Source organism: Mangifera indica, chromosome 8 (genome assembly GCF_011075055.1).
Source record: "Mangifera indica cultivar Alphonso chromosome 8, CATAS_Mindica_2.1, whole genome shotgun sequence".
Classification (NCBI taxonomy): Eukaryota; Viridiplantae; Streptophyta; class Magnoliopsida; order Sapindales; family Anacardiaceae; genus Mangifera; species Mangifera indica.
In genome coordinates this window covers 7,591,377-7,603,432 of record NC_058144.1, presented here as the reverse complement: position 1 = coordinate 7,603,432, position 12,056 = coordinate 7,591,377, and the positions used below count along the sequence as shown (strand labels likewise).

Below are 12,056 nucleotides of genomic sequence, written 5' to 3'. Positions count from 1 at the left end.
CCTCAACTCAACTGATGTGTTCGGCTTCAGCATCTTGGTTCTAGAGGTGGTTTGTGGATGAAGACCTACTGAAGACTGGAAGCTAAATTGGGGTTTTGTTTTTTTTTTTTTTTTTTTTAAGGAATACTTTCTTTTTTTTTCCAGGACAGTGTATTGATCTTGCAACATTCACCAAATCCAAAGTAATATTTAAAAAAAAAGGGAAGAAGTCAGATTTTGCAAATAAGCATAGTAAAGTGGAGCTTTTATTACAGATTGTAACAAATTTTGGATAATTTTTTCATTCTACTTTGGCACTAGAATGTGAAAATTTGAATGTAGAAACTTACTCCTATTGAGGCACTAATACCTCATCAGATAACGTGGGGAGAAATGGGGGTGGGGGTAACAGTACTGTACATAAAAGCATTACAAGTTAATTAGCTCTCTGGGCATAGCTGACTTTTCTTGTTCTGCCACTAGAGAGGATCGTAGATTTTACTACGCATCTATCAAGTTCTGGCCATTGAGACAAAAGTAGTGCTGCCTGGTGGTTGAATTCCCTGAGAATCTATTTTTGGAGGTTTTGTCTTCTCAAGTGTGCTCGACGAGCAAATTCTTGGATCTTCTGATCATGCTCTTTAAGTAACTGATCAACATTGTGTGATGGAAGTAAAGGTCCAGAAACATAAATCTTGTTTCCCCTGGGTCCGCGACCATGCTGGAGTAAAATTTGTGCAAGAACAGGAAGAATTAGGACTATAAACAGAGAAGTTTGAGGGCAAAGTAATTGAACTTTTGCAATGCATGAGCCGGGAAACATGGAAAAAGCAGCCTAATGAAGCAGTTATATGAGAACAATATCGCTAAAAAGTTATAGCATTTCAAAGCCAAGGAACTAACCAAACTCGCTTCCTTAACAATGCCGTTTCCAGCCACTCCCTGAGGAGATTCTGCACCCTTATGATTGTTCTGCCTATATTCTTGCTTTCCAGTGGACAACTCCCTAAATGAACTTTGAGACCTGCCTACTGGCCTTACTGCTCCTGGGCGTGAAGGACCGGATTTTCCTTGGAAATCTTCAGTTGATCCAGTTCTGGATGCTACAAAACCAGATAATGTCGACAAGTTGGATCTAGTTGAAATTGTTGGAGGATGATCAGGTCTTTTTCCAACTTTTTCCCAGGCAGCCCCATGAACCAACGGCCCTGAATGTGAAACTTTCTTCCATTGATGCCCAAATAAATCATTACTCGGTTCTTTCAAACCTCGTGCTTGTTTATTGGCAGCAAGAGCAACCTCCTTATGAGACATGAACGTCTCATTTCTGTCCTTAGTACTGGAATCAAGTCCTCTCTGCTGTAAGAGGCAAAAAAATATTATTGTCAAGAAAAGAGTAAAAAGAGGATAAAAATGATGAATAGAAAACATTGGGAGATTTTTCACTGACTATTGATTTTATACTACCCACTAGTCTGGGAAGATTTGAAAAATTTGGAAAATTGAAAGACGCAGAAAAAATAATGAGCCAAGCCAAAATCAAAACCTCTTTGAAATTACCTGCTTCATTAAGGCTACCTCAGCATGGGAAATATGCGCTGGACCAGCCCGAGATTCATCAGATCTGCTACTTTCCTGGCCAACCTTATGGCCCCTGCCTCCCTCTGCTCTTTGCCTATGAGAATTAATGAACTGAGCATTATAATTTGATGAGGGAATGGGCTTCTCCCAAGGATAAATGCTACTACACTAAACTGTATACTCATACAAACTAATTTTCAGCTGAAAATTACACTTCTGATTCTTAACATGAACAAAAATCAACCATACAACGTGTACCTTCTAAGTTCTTCATCCCTCAATTTGGCATCAATCTCTTTACTGGGAGGATATTTGGGCAATCCTGAAGGATCACAAGCAAATGGCTGGGTTGTAAAGAACTGTTGCAAAAAGGAAAAATTACGGTCAGAACATTGAGCCAGTGAAGTCTCAACAAAGAGGAAATACAAGAAGACTTCGAGGGAGAAGTCCCAGTTCAAATTACAATATTCAAACATCCTTGAGAAAAGGCATTCATTAAAACCTCTTTCAAATATTCTAAAAGATACTGCCGCTTATGTGTTTCATACTACAGCAATTTTTCAGGTTATACAGAACTGTCTTTATCTATATACTACAACCCCAAGAAACATAATCAGCATACCCCACTGTTCAGAGCAAAAGCAGCAGATGCTCTAAGAGCAGGATCTACAGACAGCAATGTCTCCATAAGCCCCAAAGCCGTTGCAGGAATGTCTTTAAATGTTTCTGCAATACGCCTTCTATAAGGTTGTACAGGCTTGAAAACTGTTGAGTGAGGTAATTTTGATTTTCTCCAATAATCCTCCGATGGTGATCCACATAGTTTAAAGATCCTATGCAACTGCTCAACCTACAAGGTATAAATGATTCAATTTACTGGCATCATATAAATACATACATACATACATACATACATACATACATATATATATATATGGGAAAAAAGAGAAATATAACAGTGTTGCATAGGCAATGTCCTATGCTTCATGATCCCAGTTTCTGTTAAAAAGAAAAAGGAAAGCTCACTGCCCAAACATGTGTCCATTTACAATTACACCAACCAAACTTATCAAGTTCCCATCAGAACTAGTGTAGTTGTTTGTTTCCTGTCACTTATGCTTCAGTGTCTTTACAGTGGTCTCTGGTCTGAGTTTAAATTGTACATGTTTCAGAATATTGCATGAAGATGCAAAATGGATTCCTAGAAATGGTACCTCTGTTTTCCCAGGAAGTATAGGCTTCCCAGTGAATAATTCCCCAAGAATGCAACCAGCACTCCATAGGTCTACTGCAACTCCATAGTGAGAGGCTCCAAGCAAAAGCTCAGGTGGTCGATACCAAAGTGTCACCACACGGCTGGTCATTGGACTGCTATCCTTGGGATTAAAAAAACTTGCCAAGCCAAAATCTGCAATCTTCAAGATGCCATTGTTGTCAATAAGAAGATTTGAACCCTTTATGTCACGATGCAAAACACCGTGGCTATGACAATGTTCAAGTCCACTTAGCAGTTGCTTCATATAGCATTTAACCTGACAAACAACAAATTAACAAAAGAATTTCAGAAACTGCCATAAAAGGACACAAATACAACAATCAATTTCAGACTTAAGAAAATCAACAGTATATGAAAATCCCATTGAAGAGCAGCCATAGTCTGGAGAACGACCCAAAAGATTATAAGAATACCTGAGGCTCTGTGAACTTCAAGCCAGGAAGTGATGTAAGTCCCACAAGATCATGTTCCATATACTCAAAAACAAGGTACAAGCTGCAAGCTGTCTGGGATGTAATCAAACCTTCCAATTTTATAATATTTGGATGATCAAGCTTTCGAAGAACAGCAATTTCCCTAGCCATGAACTTGACACTCTCAGGATCATTATTATCAAACCGTACTTTTTTCAAAGCAACAATTTTATCATGAATGACATCCCGAGCCCTGTAAACACTACTATAAGTTCCTTGGCCAATCTGCAAGATCAAGAAACCATGATGAGCCATATGTAATCGCAATCGAATCAATTACAGAGGACGTTTAAAATAAGGTATAAGATTTAGTTGATTCATTCATCAAGCAATAGCTATTTTCATACTTCACAAAAAAAAAAAAATTGAGCAAAAAGTCGAGAAGAGAGCATACTTTATCCAATTTCTCAAAAGTGTTTGCACGTCGTGGTATCCATCCCTTGATGGCATCACCGGCCGCCGCAGCAAGCCAAGACGGCCACCCTGCAGCCACCTGCTCTGCTTCTGCAGCCTTAGGCAATCTCCCCATACTAGGATGATTAATTACATTTACTTGACAGTTTTCAATCCTCTTCTTCTCGATTTGATCCTGAATCATCTTTTTTCTCTCAATTTGTTCCTGAATCATCTTTTTTCTCTCAATTTGGTCGTCAATCTTCATCGGCTCAATCCTATGATTATCATAATAACGATTGGAACCATTGACTTTCTTGTCAATCAACATAGCCTTGACATCATTATTCTCGAGTCTGTCTTTTGATCCGATAATCTCCTGTCTTCTGGATGAACTTACACGCTTACTCGATGGCCCTTTGTTATGAAACCTCTCTCTTGGACTCTCACGGCTGTCTTCAACAGCCGTAGGCTTAGAACACATACCACCCATGGCTTCAATCAAAGATACAAATTACAAACCCAGAAAAAAAAAAAAAAAATCAACTCTTACACTTGAATCTCCATAAACAAGACTCAACTCAAGACCAATCTTCACTCCATGCGAGAAACCGTATATCCAAAAATTGACTAGAAAACCCAGAAAACTATAACTAAATTATCATGAAAAAGTTAAAAATGATTGAGAAAGGAAGACTTAATCGGCAAGAAAGAGACTAATAAGAGAAGAGGTTTGCTTTGTGCAGTTGAATAACTGGCTGTTGAACGCGTAAACATAATTATACTTGCAATTAATATAGACAAATAGAAATGGATGGGGTTGGAATTTTACTATATATTAGAGAGACGGCTTTTTCCGGCAAAGCAGATGTCGTCAGTCAACATAACAAATCCACGATCTCCCTCTCTCTCTCTCTCTCTCACCATTTTCGCTTTCTCTTTCTAGACGGAGTTACTTAAGCTTAATCGAAAGGTGATATTTCATATAAAATAAAATAATGCTGCTCTGTTTGAATGTAAAAAAGCAGAGCAGCATTCCAAATTCATCTTCAAAGTCTACGTGGTGAACGCACCACAAAACTTTGACCATAATTCATCACGTATTCGTATCCCCACCTAGTTTTTTAAAATACAAATTAATTTTAAATGAATTATTTTAATATTTGATTTTTTCAAATAGACAGACACAGCGACCTGGTCTCCTCCATTCTTTATATAATCAAACGTGTAATTTAGGAGGAGTTTTTGAATTGACCAACTACGTTATCTAAATATCATCCAATCAACTGTTGACATTTGGATATTTCAATATCTCCAAACCAGCCCTGGAAACAAATATAAATTATGGACAAAAGTATTTTCCAATCAATTCACTGTTATCAAATTGATCGGTGGTTAGATATTTTAGACTTGGTCTTCAATTGACTTCTCTTTCTCACGTTGTACACTATTGAAAATACTCTCTTACTTCCATGGCGGGTTCATCTCCTTTTTTTTTTTTTTTTTGTATTTTTTAAATTCCGGGATTGAAGGATGAGAAGAAGAAGAACATCATAACAAGTGAGGTTGAGCTTGTTCTCTGATTAGTTAAGTTGATGGGTTCATATATCTTCTCTGCGATCTGTATTCTCCATTCATTGTTTGCAATAGCATGTATTTGTTTTGGGTGTTGAGACGGCTAGAATGCTTTCAGGATCAACCCCTCACGATGAATTGTTGCTCCAGATTTTCAGATCTTCTCTATGATGGTATCCTCTGTGAAGACAAGGAGTTGCAGTGGTTGTATCCTTTTGCGTGTATCAATGGCTGTTTGGAGGGTTGCTTCTAAAAGAGAGCTCCAAGATTCGGCTATTTTCATGCAACAATATTGATGAGTTTATCCATTTTTTATAAATGAGAAAACCTAGATGGGGGTCTATTGCCAAGAAGCCTATATTTTATAATAGAAACAAAAAATGAACCTTCTTGAAAACCCCTGTAGTATTGATGGAAGACTGTCTGTAAATGCACTGTTTTAGATAATACCTGCAGCTTCAACTTAGTCTTTGGCTGGTCATTGGACTTTTTCTAAGCAGCACACGCATGAATCTCTTTCTTTTTCCTTCCTGATGTATAAGTTATATAAACAATGAGTATCCAAACATCATTTATAAACAAGTAAGATTAGGAATTGATTCATTCTGGCAATTACATCAGAAATTGTTCACCACCAGGCTTAATCATGATTTCATCAATACATCAATCAGATTTAGATATAAATTATTTGATAAGAGATCTTGATGAAAGATGTGACTGAAATTTATTAACAAAAACGATGGTATTTAAATGAATTAATTCAGGTCAGCAGATTGTTTCTGCAATTTCTGAAAATCAACTAAGCTCCATCCTAACAATATTTACAGAATTGCTACCACTTTTACATGGTAGAATAATGCGAAAGGGGAAAATAAAAGAAAAAGTGGTTGGTCTGGTTTGAAACGAAGATGATTCTGCAAGTTGTAAAGTGAAGAGCTTTACATACCCAACAAGCAAACTAGTCAATTCACTGCACAAAGGAGGTAACTTTCGGTCCATTTCTAATTCCAATCCCAACATCATTTTTGTCGCACATTACCAAGGCTGTGTTGTACGGACTAAGGCCCACCATATTTAGTATTACCCAACTCTCGCACTCTAAATAATTTGATTTGCCTTCCAAAGATGGTTTGATTTATAAAAGAAGGAGTTCTAATTATGTAAGTAAGAATTCAAATATCTCATTATTATTGGTTTATTTGGTGTAATAATTATAATATTATTTTATTTACTCTATGTAAAAGATTGGCTTAAATAAAAGTTATTTATTTAAAAAAAATAGATTTTTAAAAACATCTTTAGGTTTGAATATGCTTCAAATAGATTTGGTTTGATTCAATTCAATTCGAATTTATTTGATTTACAAAAGAAAGAATTTTAATTATATAAGTAAGAATTCAAATATCTCATTATTATTGATTTATTTGGTGTAATAATTATAATATTAATTATTAAATTTAAGATTTTATTTACTTAATGTAAAAGATTGGCTTAAATAAAGGTTATTTATTAGAAAAAATAGAGTTCCTAAAGCATCCTTAGGGTTGAATATGCTCCAAACAAATTTGGCTCGATTCAACTTAATTTGAATTTATTTGATTTAAATTGAAATCAAATTTAAATTAGAAAATTTGACTCTTTCTTTAAATCAAGTCAAACTTGAGTTAGAAAGTGATCGGTTCAAATTTATAACTCAAATCAATAGTTTAAATTTATTATTCTAATTAATGGTTCAAATTTGTAACTCAATTTAACTCAAATAAGTAATTTTGAATATTAGTTAAATAAAATGATATTGTTTTGTCAATAAATTATAAACTTGAGTTACAAATTTAAATTATAAATTCGTACGATCAATTCAAGTTAAACTAAACTATAAATTCAAACCATTGATTCAAGTTAAGAAATTGAACTGAACTTGAACAGAACAGAATTGGATCATTTTTCATTAGAATCAAAATTTTGTTGGTTTGAGAAATTCAAATCAAACTCAAATTAATAAATGTTGAAAGGCCAAACGACTATTTCCCACTCAAGGTTTAGCGTTTTCTCAAATGTCCTCCCTTTAACTATGGAAACACCAAACACCCACCTATGGTCGGTTAGATTTAACAAAACCCTAACGGTGGTAAGGGTAAAATCATCATTTTCGCTATAATATTAAAAATAAACTAAAATAGAATATAAATTTACCCCCCTAAACTTTAAAAACTAAAATTTTTTTCCAGCCTAAGTTTTAAAAAATCGCAGTTTCACCCTAGGGTTTGATTTTGAAATCTCCGACGACCTCTCCGGCTCCGTTGTCGACGGCCTCTCCCTCTCGAAGCAACCTCTCCTTCCGGCGATATCTTTCCCCCCATTTGGAAGTCCGATCGACGCCCGAAGATGCCATGGGAGACGAAGTTCTTCGTCTTCCTAGACGAAGACGAAGTCGTCGTCTTCGTCTCCCACGACATCTCCGGCATCGATCAGACCTCCAAATGGGAGGAAAGATATCGCCGGAAGGAGAGGTTGCTTCGGGAGGGGGCGACTGTCAGCAATAGAGCGGAGAGGTCGTCAGAGATTTCAAAACCAAACCCTAGGGTGAAACTGCGGTTTTTTAAAACTTAGGCTGAGGAAAAATGTTAGTTTTTAAAGTTTATGGGGGCAAAAAGAGATAAAATTTTTAGGCGTTAGGGTTCTGTTAAATTTAACCGGCCATGAGTGAGTGTTTGGTATTTCTATAGTTAAAGGGGAGATATTTGAGAAAACGCTAAACCTTGGGTGCGAAATAGTCGTTTGGCCATGTTGAAACTTGGTTTAGGTTGTATTCACCTCCAGCCCTATGGCATCCCCATCTCAAGCTATTAACAACTTTGCCTCACATCACTCTCCTTTCCATCACGTGAATTCCACTGCTCAATCATCAACCATACATGCCATTCTCAGTTTTTAAAACATCTTATGATTATATCTACTTCTGTCTCATGTTATCTACTCTCATAAACAGGGACAAAAGAGTACATAACAGTCATTAAAATAAAAAAGCCCATGTACCAATTTCCAGGGCAGGGGGCGATCAAAATCAAAGGCAAGTTGTTTTCGATGGCAGAGCACATGGAACAACAACAAGAACAAGAACCAGCCACATCCACTTCAACATCATACATATTATTTTTAAAAATTATGAGCAAAAGGGGAACATGGGTATGTCTCTTTGTTCTAGTCTATGCAATCCTTTTATTTTCTACATGGAATTTACTTAAATCCATTCTATCTTGGTATAAACTTCAAGCTCAACCCTCTTCTGCTTCTTCTGTGTGGCCTGCTTTGTATGCGTCAGTCCTTCTTGGGGCAGTTTTTGGGCTGATTTCAATGGCTGCAGCTCTGGCTGTGGCTGTACCTGCCACTTTGGTCATATGGATCACTGTTGTGGTTCTTCTTGCTTTCTGTGGGAAGCCCAGGAGCAGTTTGGTGATTGAAGGCAGGAAAATCACGAGAGAAATTGTTGGTTTTGTGTTTAAGATTTTGTTGAAGGAAGGCAATCTTGTGGCTGCTGTTTGTGCTGTTTTGGGATACTTTACACTTTTCAGAAGGAATCGTGGTGATTGTGATGTTGAGTGAAGGAATTTGCGGTTTTTGTTTGTTGATTTTGGGATTTTGTGAGATGGGTTTCCGGAAATTTTGTTGTTAGATTAGGTTTTGGTAAAGTTAACCCTACACTGCATTTGAAGAGATTAAGGGTGTTAATCATGGATTAGAGATGTAAAGCTCATAATTAAGGAGCTCATGTAACATGTATAATTAATTGTTTTTTACTAATTCCCTTTTTTTTTTATTTTTTATTTTTTTGCAGTTTTTATTACTACTTTCACTTGTTTCTGAAGCCGATGTCTTCACTTTGTAGCAATCCAATGCTCTCAATTGTCAAAGGCCTGGCAAAATTATGAAAGATTAATTAAGAAACGAGTAATCTCGTTTTCCCACCCAAGTTTCGGCCTTAAAACAAATTTGCTTCCCAAATTAACAAAATTTTAAAATTATCAAATTTCTCATCTAACACCTTTTTCTTCTTCTTCTTCGTATATTATAACGTCCACATATACACATTTTAAGAGTATTTGGTCATTATACATTCTTTAATGTTTTTTTTTTTTAAGTATCGATAAATGGATATTCATAGAGGATAAATATCCATTCAATGTTTACGAATCGTTCAAGATTAATGAACCATCACTCCAAAGAAAGAAAATAATTTTGGACGCTATTAATACTCATTCCAAAATTATTGAAAAATCATGATTTTGAAATAGAGAAAATATGATTTGGGTGGTGGGACAACTGTTGCAAATACTTGTCCAAAAATTTGAAAATTTATATAAAATAGTTCGATTATCAGAGAACCAATTTTAGACCATTTATACGAACTTCAGATAAACATTGCCAGAGAACTTTGTACCATGAAATCTTAAAAATTTAGATTCAGTACTTTAGAAAATATATATGTATATAACAAAATGCTCACTTGTATTAAGATGAACTTTGTTATCGAATTTTGTTTTAATTTTTAGATAAATTATGGATGAAAAAGTATTTAAGCCACTAAAATTCTTAAAACTAGAGATAAACATTAACTTGGGATCTTATGTATATTAGTATAATAAACAATGTTGTTTACATCCCTTAAAATTAAATTATAAAAATTAAATTATCTTTATTTTATATTTTGCTTCAGATACTATGCGTCTATGCCTGAAAATATTGGGCTTTGAAAGTTAGGGTCCAATATTTTGCTTCATCCTTAAAGCTCAACCTTCAGGCCACACTCCTATTGAAGCAGTCCATCCGTCGTGATCCAAACCTTATGATATATTTTTTCATCTCTCAAATCTAAAACTTTCTTATTTATTTTCTATTATAATGTAAATAGGCATTTATTCTCATGTTAGAGTTCGTTAAACGTATAAACATTTTTTAGAATGAATCACATATTCCCATCCAAGGTTTAACTTAAAAGTACTTTTTCACCCTTAAATGCATAAATCACATTTTCCACCTCAAAACCTAACACTATATTTAAAAAAAATAAAAAAACCTAATGCTACAAAAGCAAAATAGTAATTTTACCAACCAAACTTTTGAAAAAAAAAAAAACTTTTTAATGTCTTACTCTACCATTTTAAATGACAATTTAACTTTTTTTTTTTTTCATATGTGTGTGTTTTATGTAGTGCATTTGATGTTATTGCATTCAATAGATTGTCAGATTTGTTAGATGATAAATTAGTGTAATAAATTTTGGCTTAAAACTATAGATTCATCAATACAAACTCAATAAAACGTTATTCCAAGGATAGGAACAATTATTCCATATGAAGATAGGGTAGTAGGAATCACAATGAAAACTTATCCTAAGGATAGAATGATCATTATATACATGTAGGTCAGGCTGCCATGAAACATTTGTTTTAGGCAAAAGAATAATAATTCCATATTAGAAAATTATGAAAAAAAAAAAAACCTAAGATATATGAACGTGCAGTTGTTTAAGAGAGCATAATGCTAGTTCCCAACAAAAGAGAGATAACACACGTTCTATAGTGGTGAACATTCTATAGCCAAGTAGATGAATGGTTGTTCCATAAGTTCAAAGGATCATTATGAGCACCTAGAAGTATTAAGCATGCCAAAATTGATACATGAAGTAAGAGCATAAGTCATGAGAAAGATTTACAAGGGTGAAAGCTTAAGCAAGCCATAAGAGAAGTTTAATAAAGAGATTGAGCATGTATTCATATTTCATGAAAATATATTAAGTTTTTCATGCAAAAGATAAGATAGCATCTTTTACATGATTTCTAAGTTCTTTAGAGTGTTGGAGTCATGAGAGACTTGTTCCTACAGTTATCTATCTAGGACCTAATCTCATGAGTTTTAATAGTTATAAGAACACTCATAAAAATATAATTTTCATAGGTTTTAGGATATTGTTTTCAAGAAGGTTGTTGTGAGTAGGCACTTATAAATTTTTTCATACACATGCTCATAATAAGGCACACCCATAGTAGAGATGTTATGATAGTCAATTTATTTAAGGTTTTGTCTTTATAAAAAGGGGGATTGCGAGAACTCATATTATTTACGTGGTCAAGATGTCAAATCGCTATTTCAATCTAGTTTGATTGACACAAACAAAATAGTTTTCAGAAAAATATTTTCATGAAATAATTTCACCAAAGTTTCAAACATGTTTTATATCATATATTGCATCCATGTCATCGTAGTTAGGGTTAGTAGACATATCCTAGATGACGAGCACATGAAATAAGAGATGTAAGATGATAAGTTAAAAAGGGAAAATAAAAAAAAGAAATTGTATGTAGGTGTGTTAAAGAGTCCTACTTATAAGTGTTTAGCACTAACCACCTTCTTTTTATGTTTTACAAGTAATAGATGATCAACGGTTACTATGTGTCAACTATCAAGTCACTTGAGAAAATACATAAGGGTATTTCAGTGATTATAATATGATTTTATTATTTATGTTCCACCACATAAATAATTTATTATTATGTTGACGGTTAGACATTTATTGCATGCTTATCTATGGATTATTATTACTATGATCATGAATTTTATATTATGAATTAAGTATATATATGAAGTTGAGTTATTATTATTTGTTGAGTAGTCATTAGTTAATCAATAGCATCTCTTTGGTTGCGTTCCTCTTGGAGAGTAGTCATATGAAGAGGGATATTACACTTAACTAATAGTAAGAATATCTCATAGACACGTAC

The 12,056-nt window shown here is 34.4% G+C and overlaps 2 protein-coding genes across 3 annotated transcripts; one reads left to right on the top strand and one right to left on the bottom strand.

Moving 5' to 3' along the window:
• Positions 1 to 229: 229 nt before the first annotated feature.
• LOC123223274 (probable serine/threonine-protein kinase At1g54610) lies at positions 230 to 4,699 on the bottom strand. 2 transcript variants are annotated; one of them, XM_044646414.1, is made up of 8 exons: positions 3,704 to 4,699; positions 3,250 to 3,534; positions 2,775 to 3,092; positions 2,183 to 2,410; positions 1,819 to 1,919; positions 1,540 to 1,654; positions 883 to 1,335; positions 230 to 700 (listed from the first exon to the last, which is right to left on the bottom strand). In XM_044646414.1, exons 1-8 carry the CDS (start codon positions 4,193 to 4,195, stop codon positions 551 to 553), a joined length of 2,142 nt encoding a protein of 713 aa, XP_044502349.1. In that variant the 5' UTR covers positions 4,196 to 4,699; the 3' UTR covers positions 230 to 550. The 2 variants fall into 2 exon arrangements, with proteins under 2 accessions (XP_044502349.1, XP_044502348.1); XM_044646413.1 differs by having other exon boundaries at positions 883 to 1,338; positions 3,704 to 4,694.
• A 3,563-nt stretch (positions 4,700 to 8,262) lies between these two features.
• On the top strand, positions 8,263 to 9,078 carry LOC123223273. Its single transcript, XM_044646412.1, has one exon. It carries the CDS (start codon positions 8,308 to 8,310, stop codon positions 8,878 to 8,880), a length of 573 nt encoding a protein of 190 aa, XP_044502347.1. The 5' UTR covers positions 8,263 to 8,307; the 3' UTR covers positions 8,881 to 9,078.
• Positions 9,079 to 12,056: the final 2,978 nt, after the last annotated feature.

Excerpts from the sequence above, each read along its gene's own strand:
- LOC123223273 (XM_044646412.1), top strand. The coding sequence starts at position 8,308 with ATGTACCAATTTCCAGGGCAGGGGGCGATCAAAATCAAAGGCAAGTTG.
- LOC123223274 (XM_044646413.1), bottom strand. The coding sequence starts at position 4,195 with ATGGGTGGTATGTGTTCTAAGCCTACGGCTGTTGAAGACAGCCGTGAG. Across the intron at positions 1,655-1,818 it reads AGGGATGAAGAACTTAGAAG|GCAAAGAGCAGAGGGAGGCA; the intron begins GTACACGTTGTA and ends TAATTCTCATAG. Across the intron at positions 701-882 it reads TTGTTAAGGAAGCGAGTTTG|CATGGTCGCGGACCCAGGGG; the intron begins GTTAGTTCCTTG and ends ATTTTACTCCAG.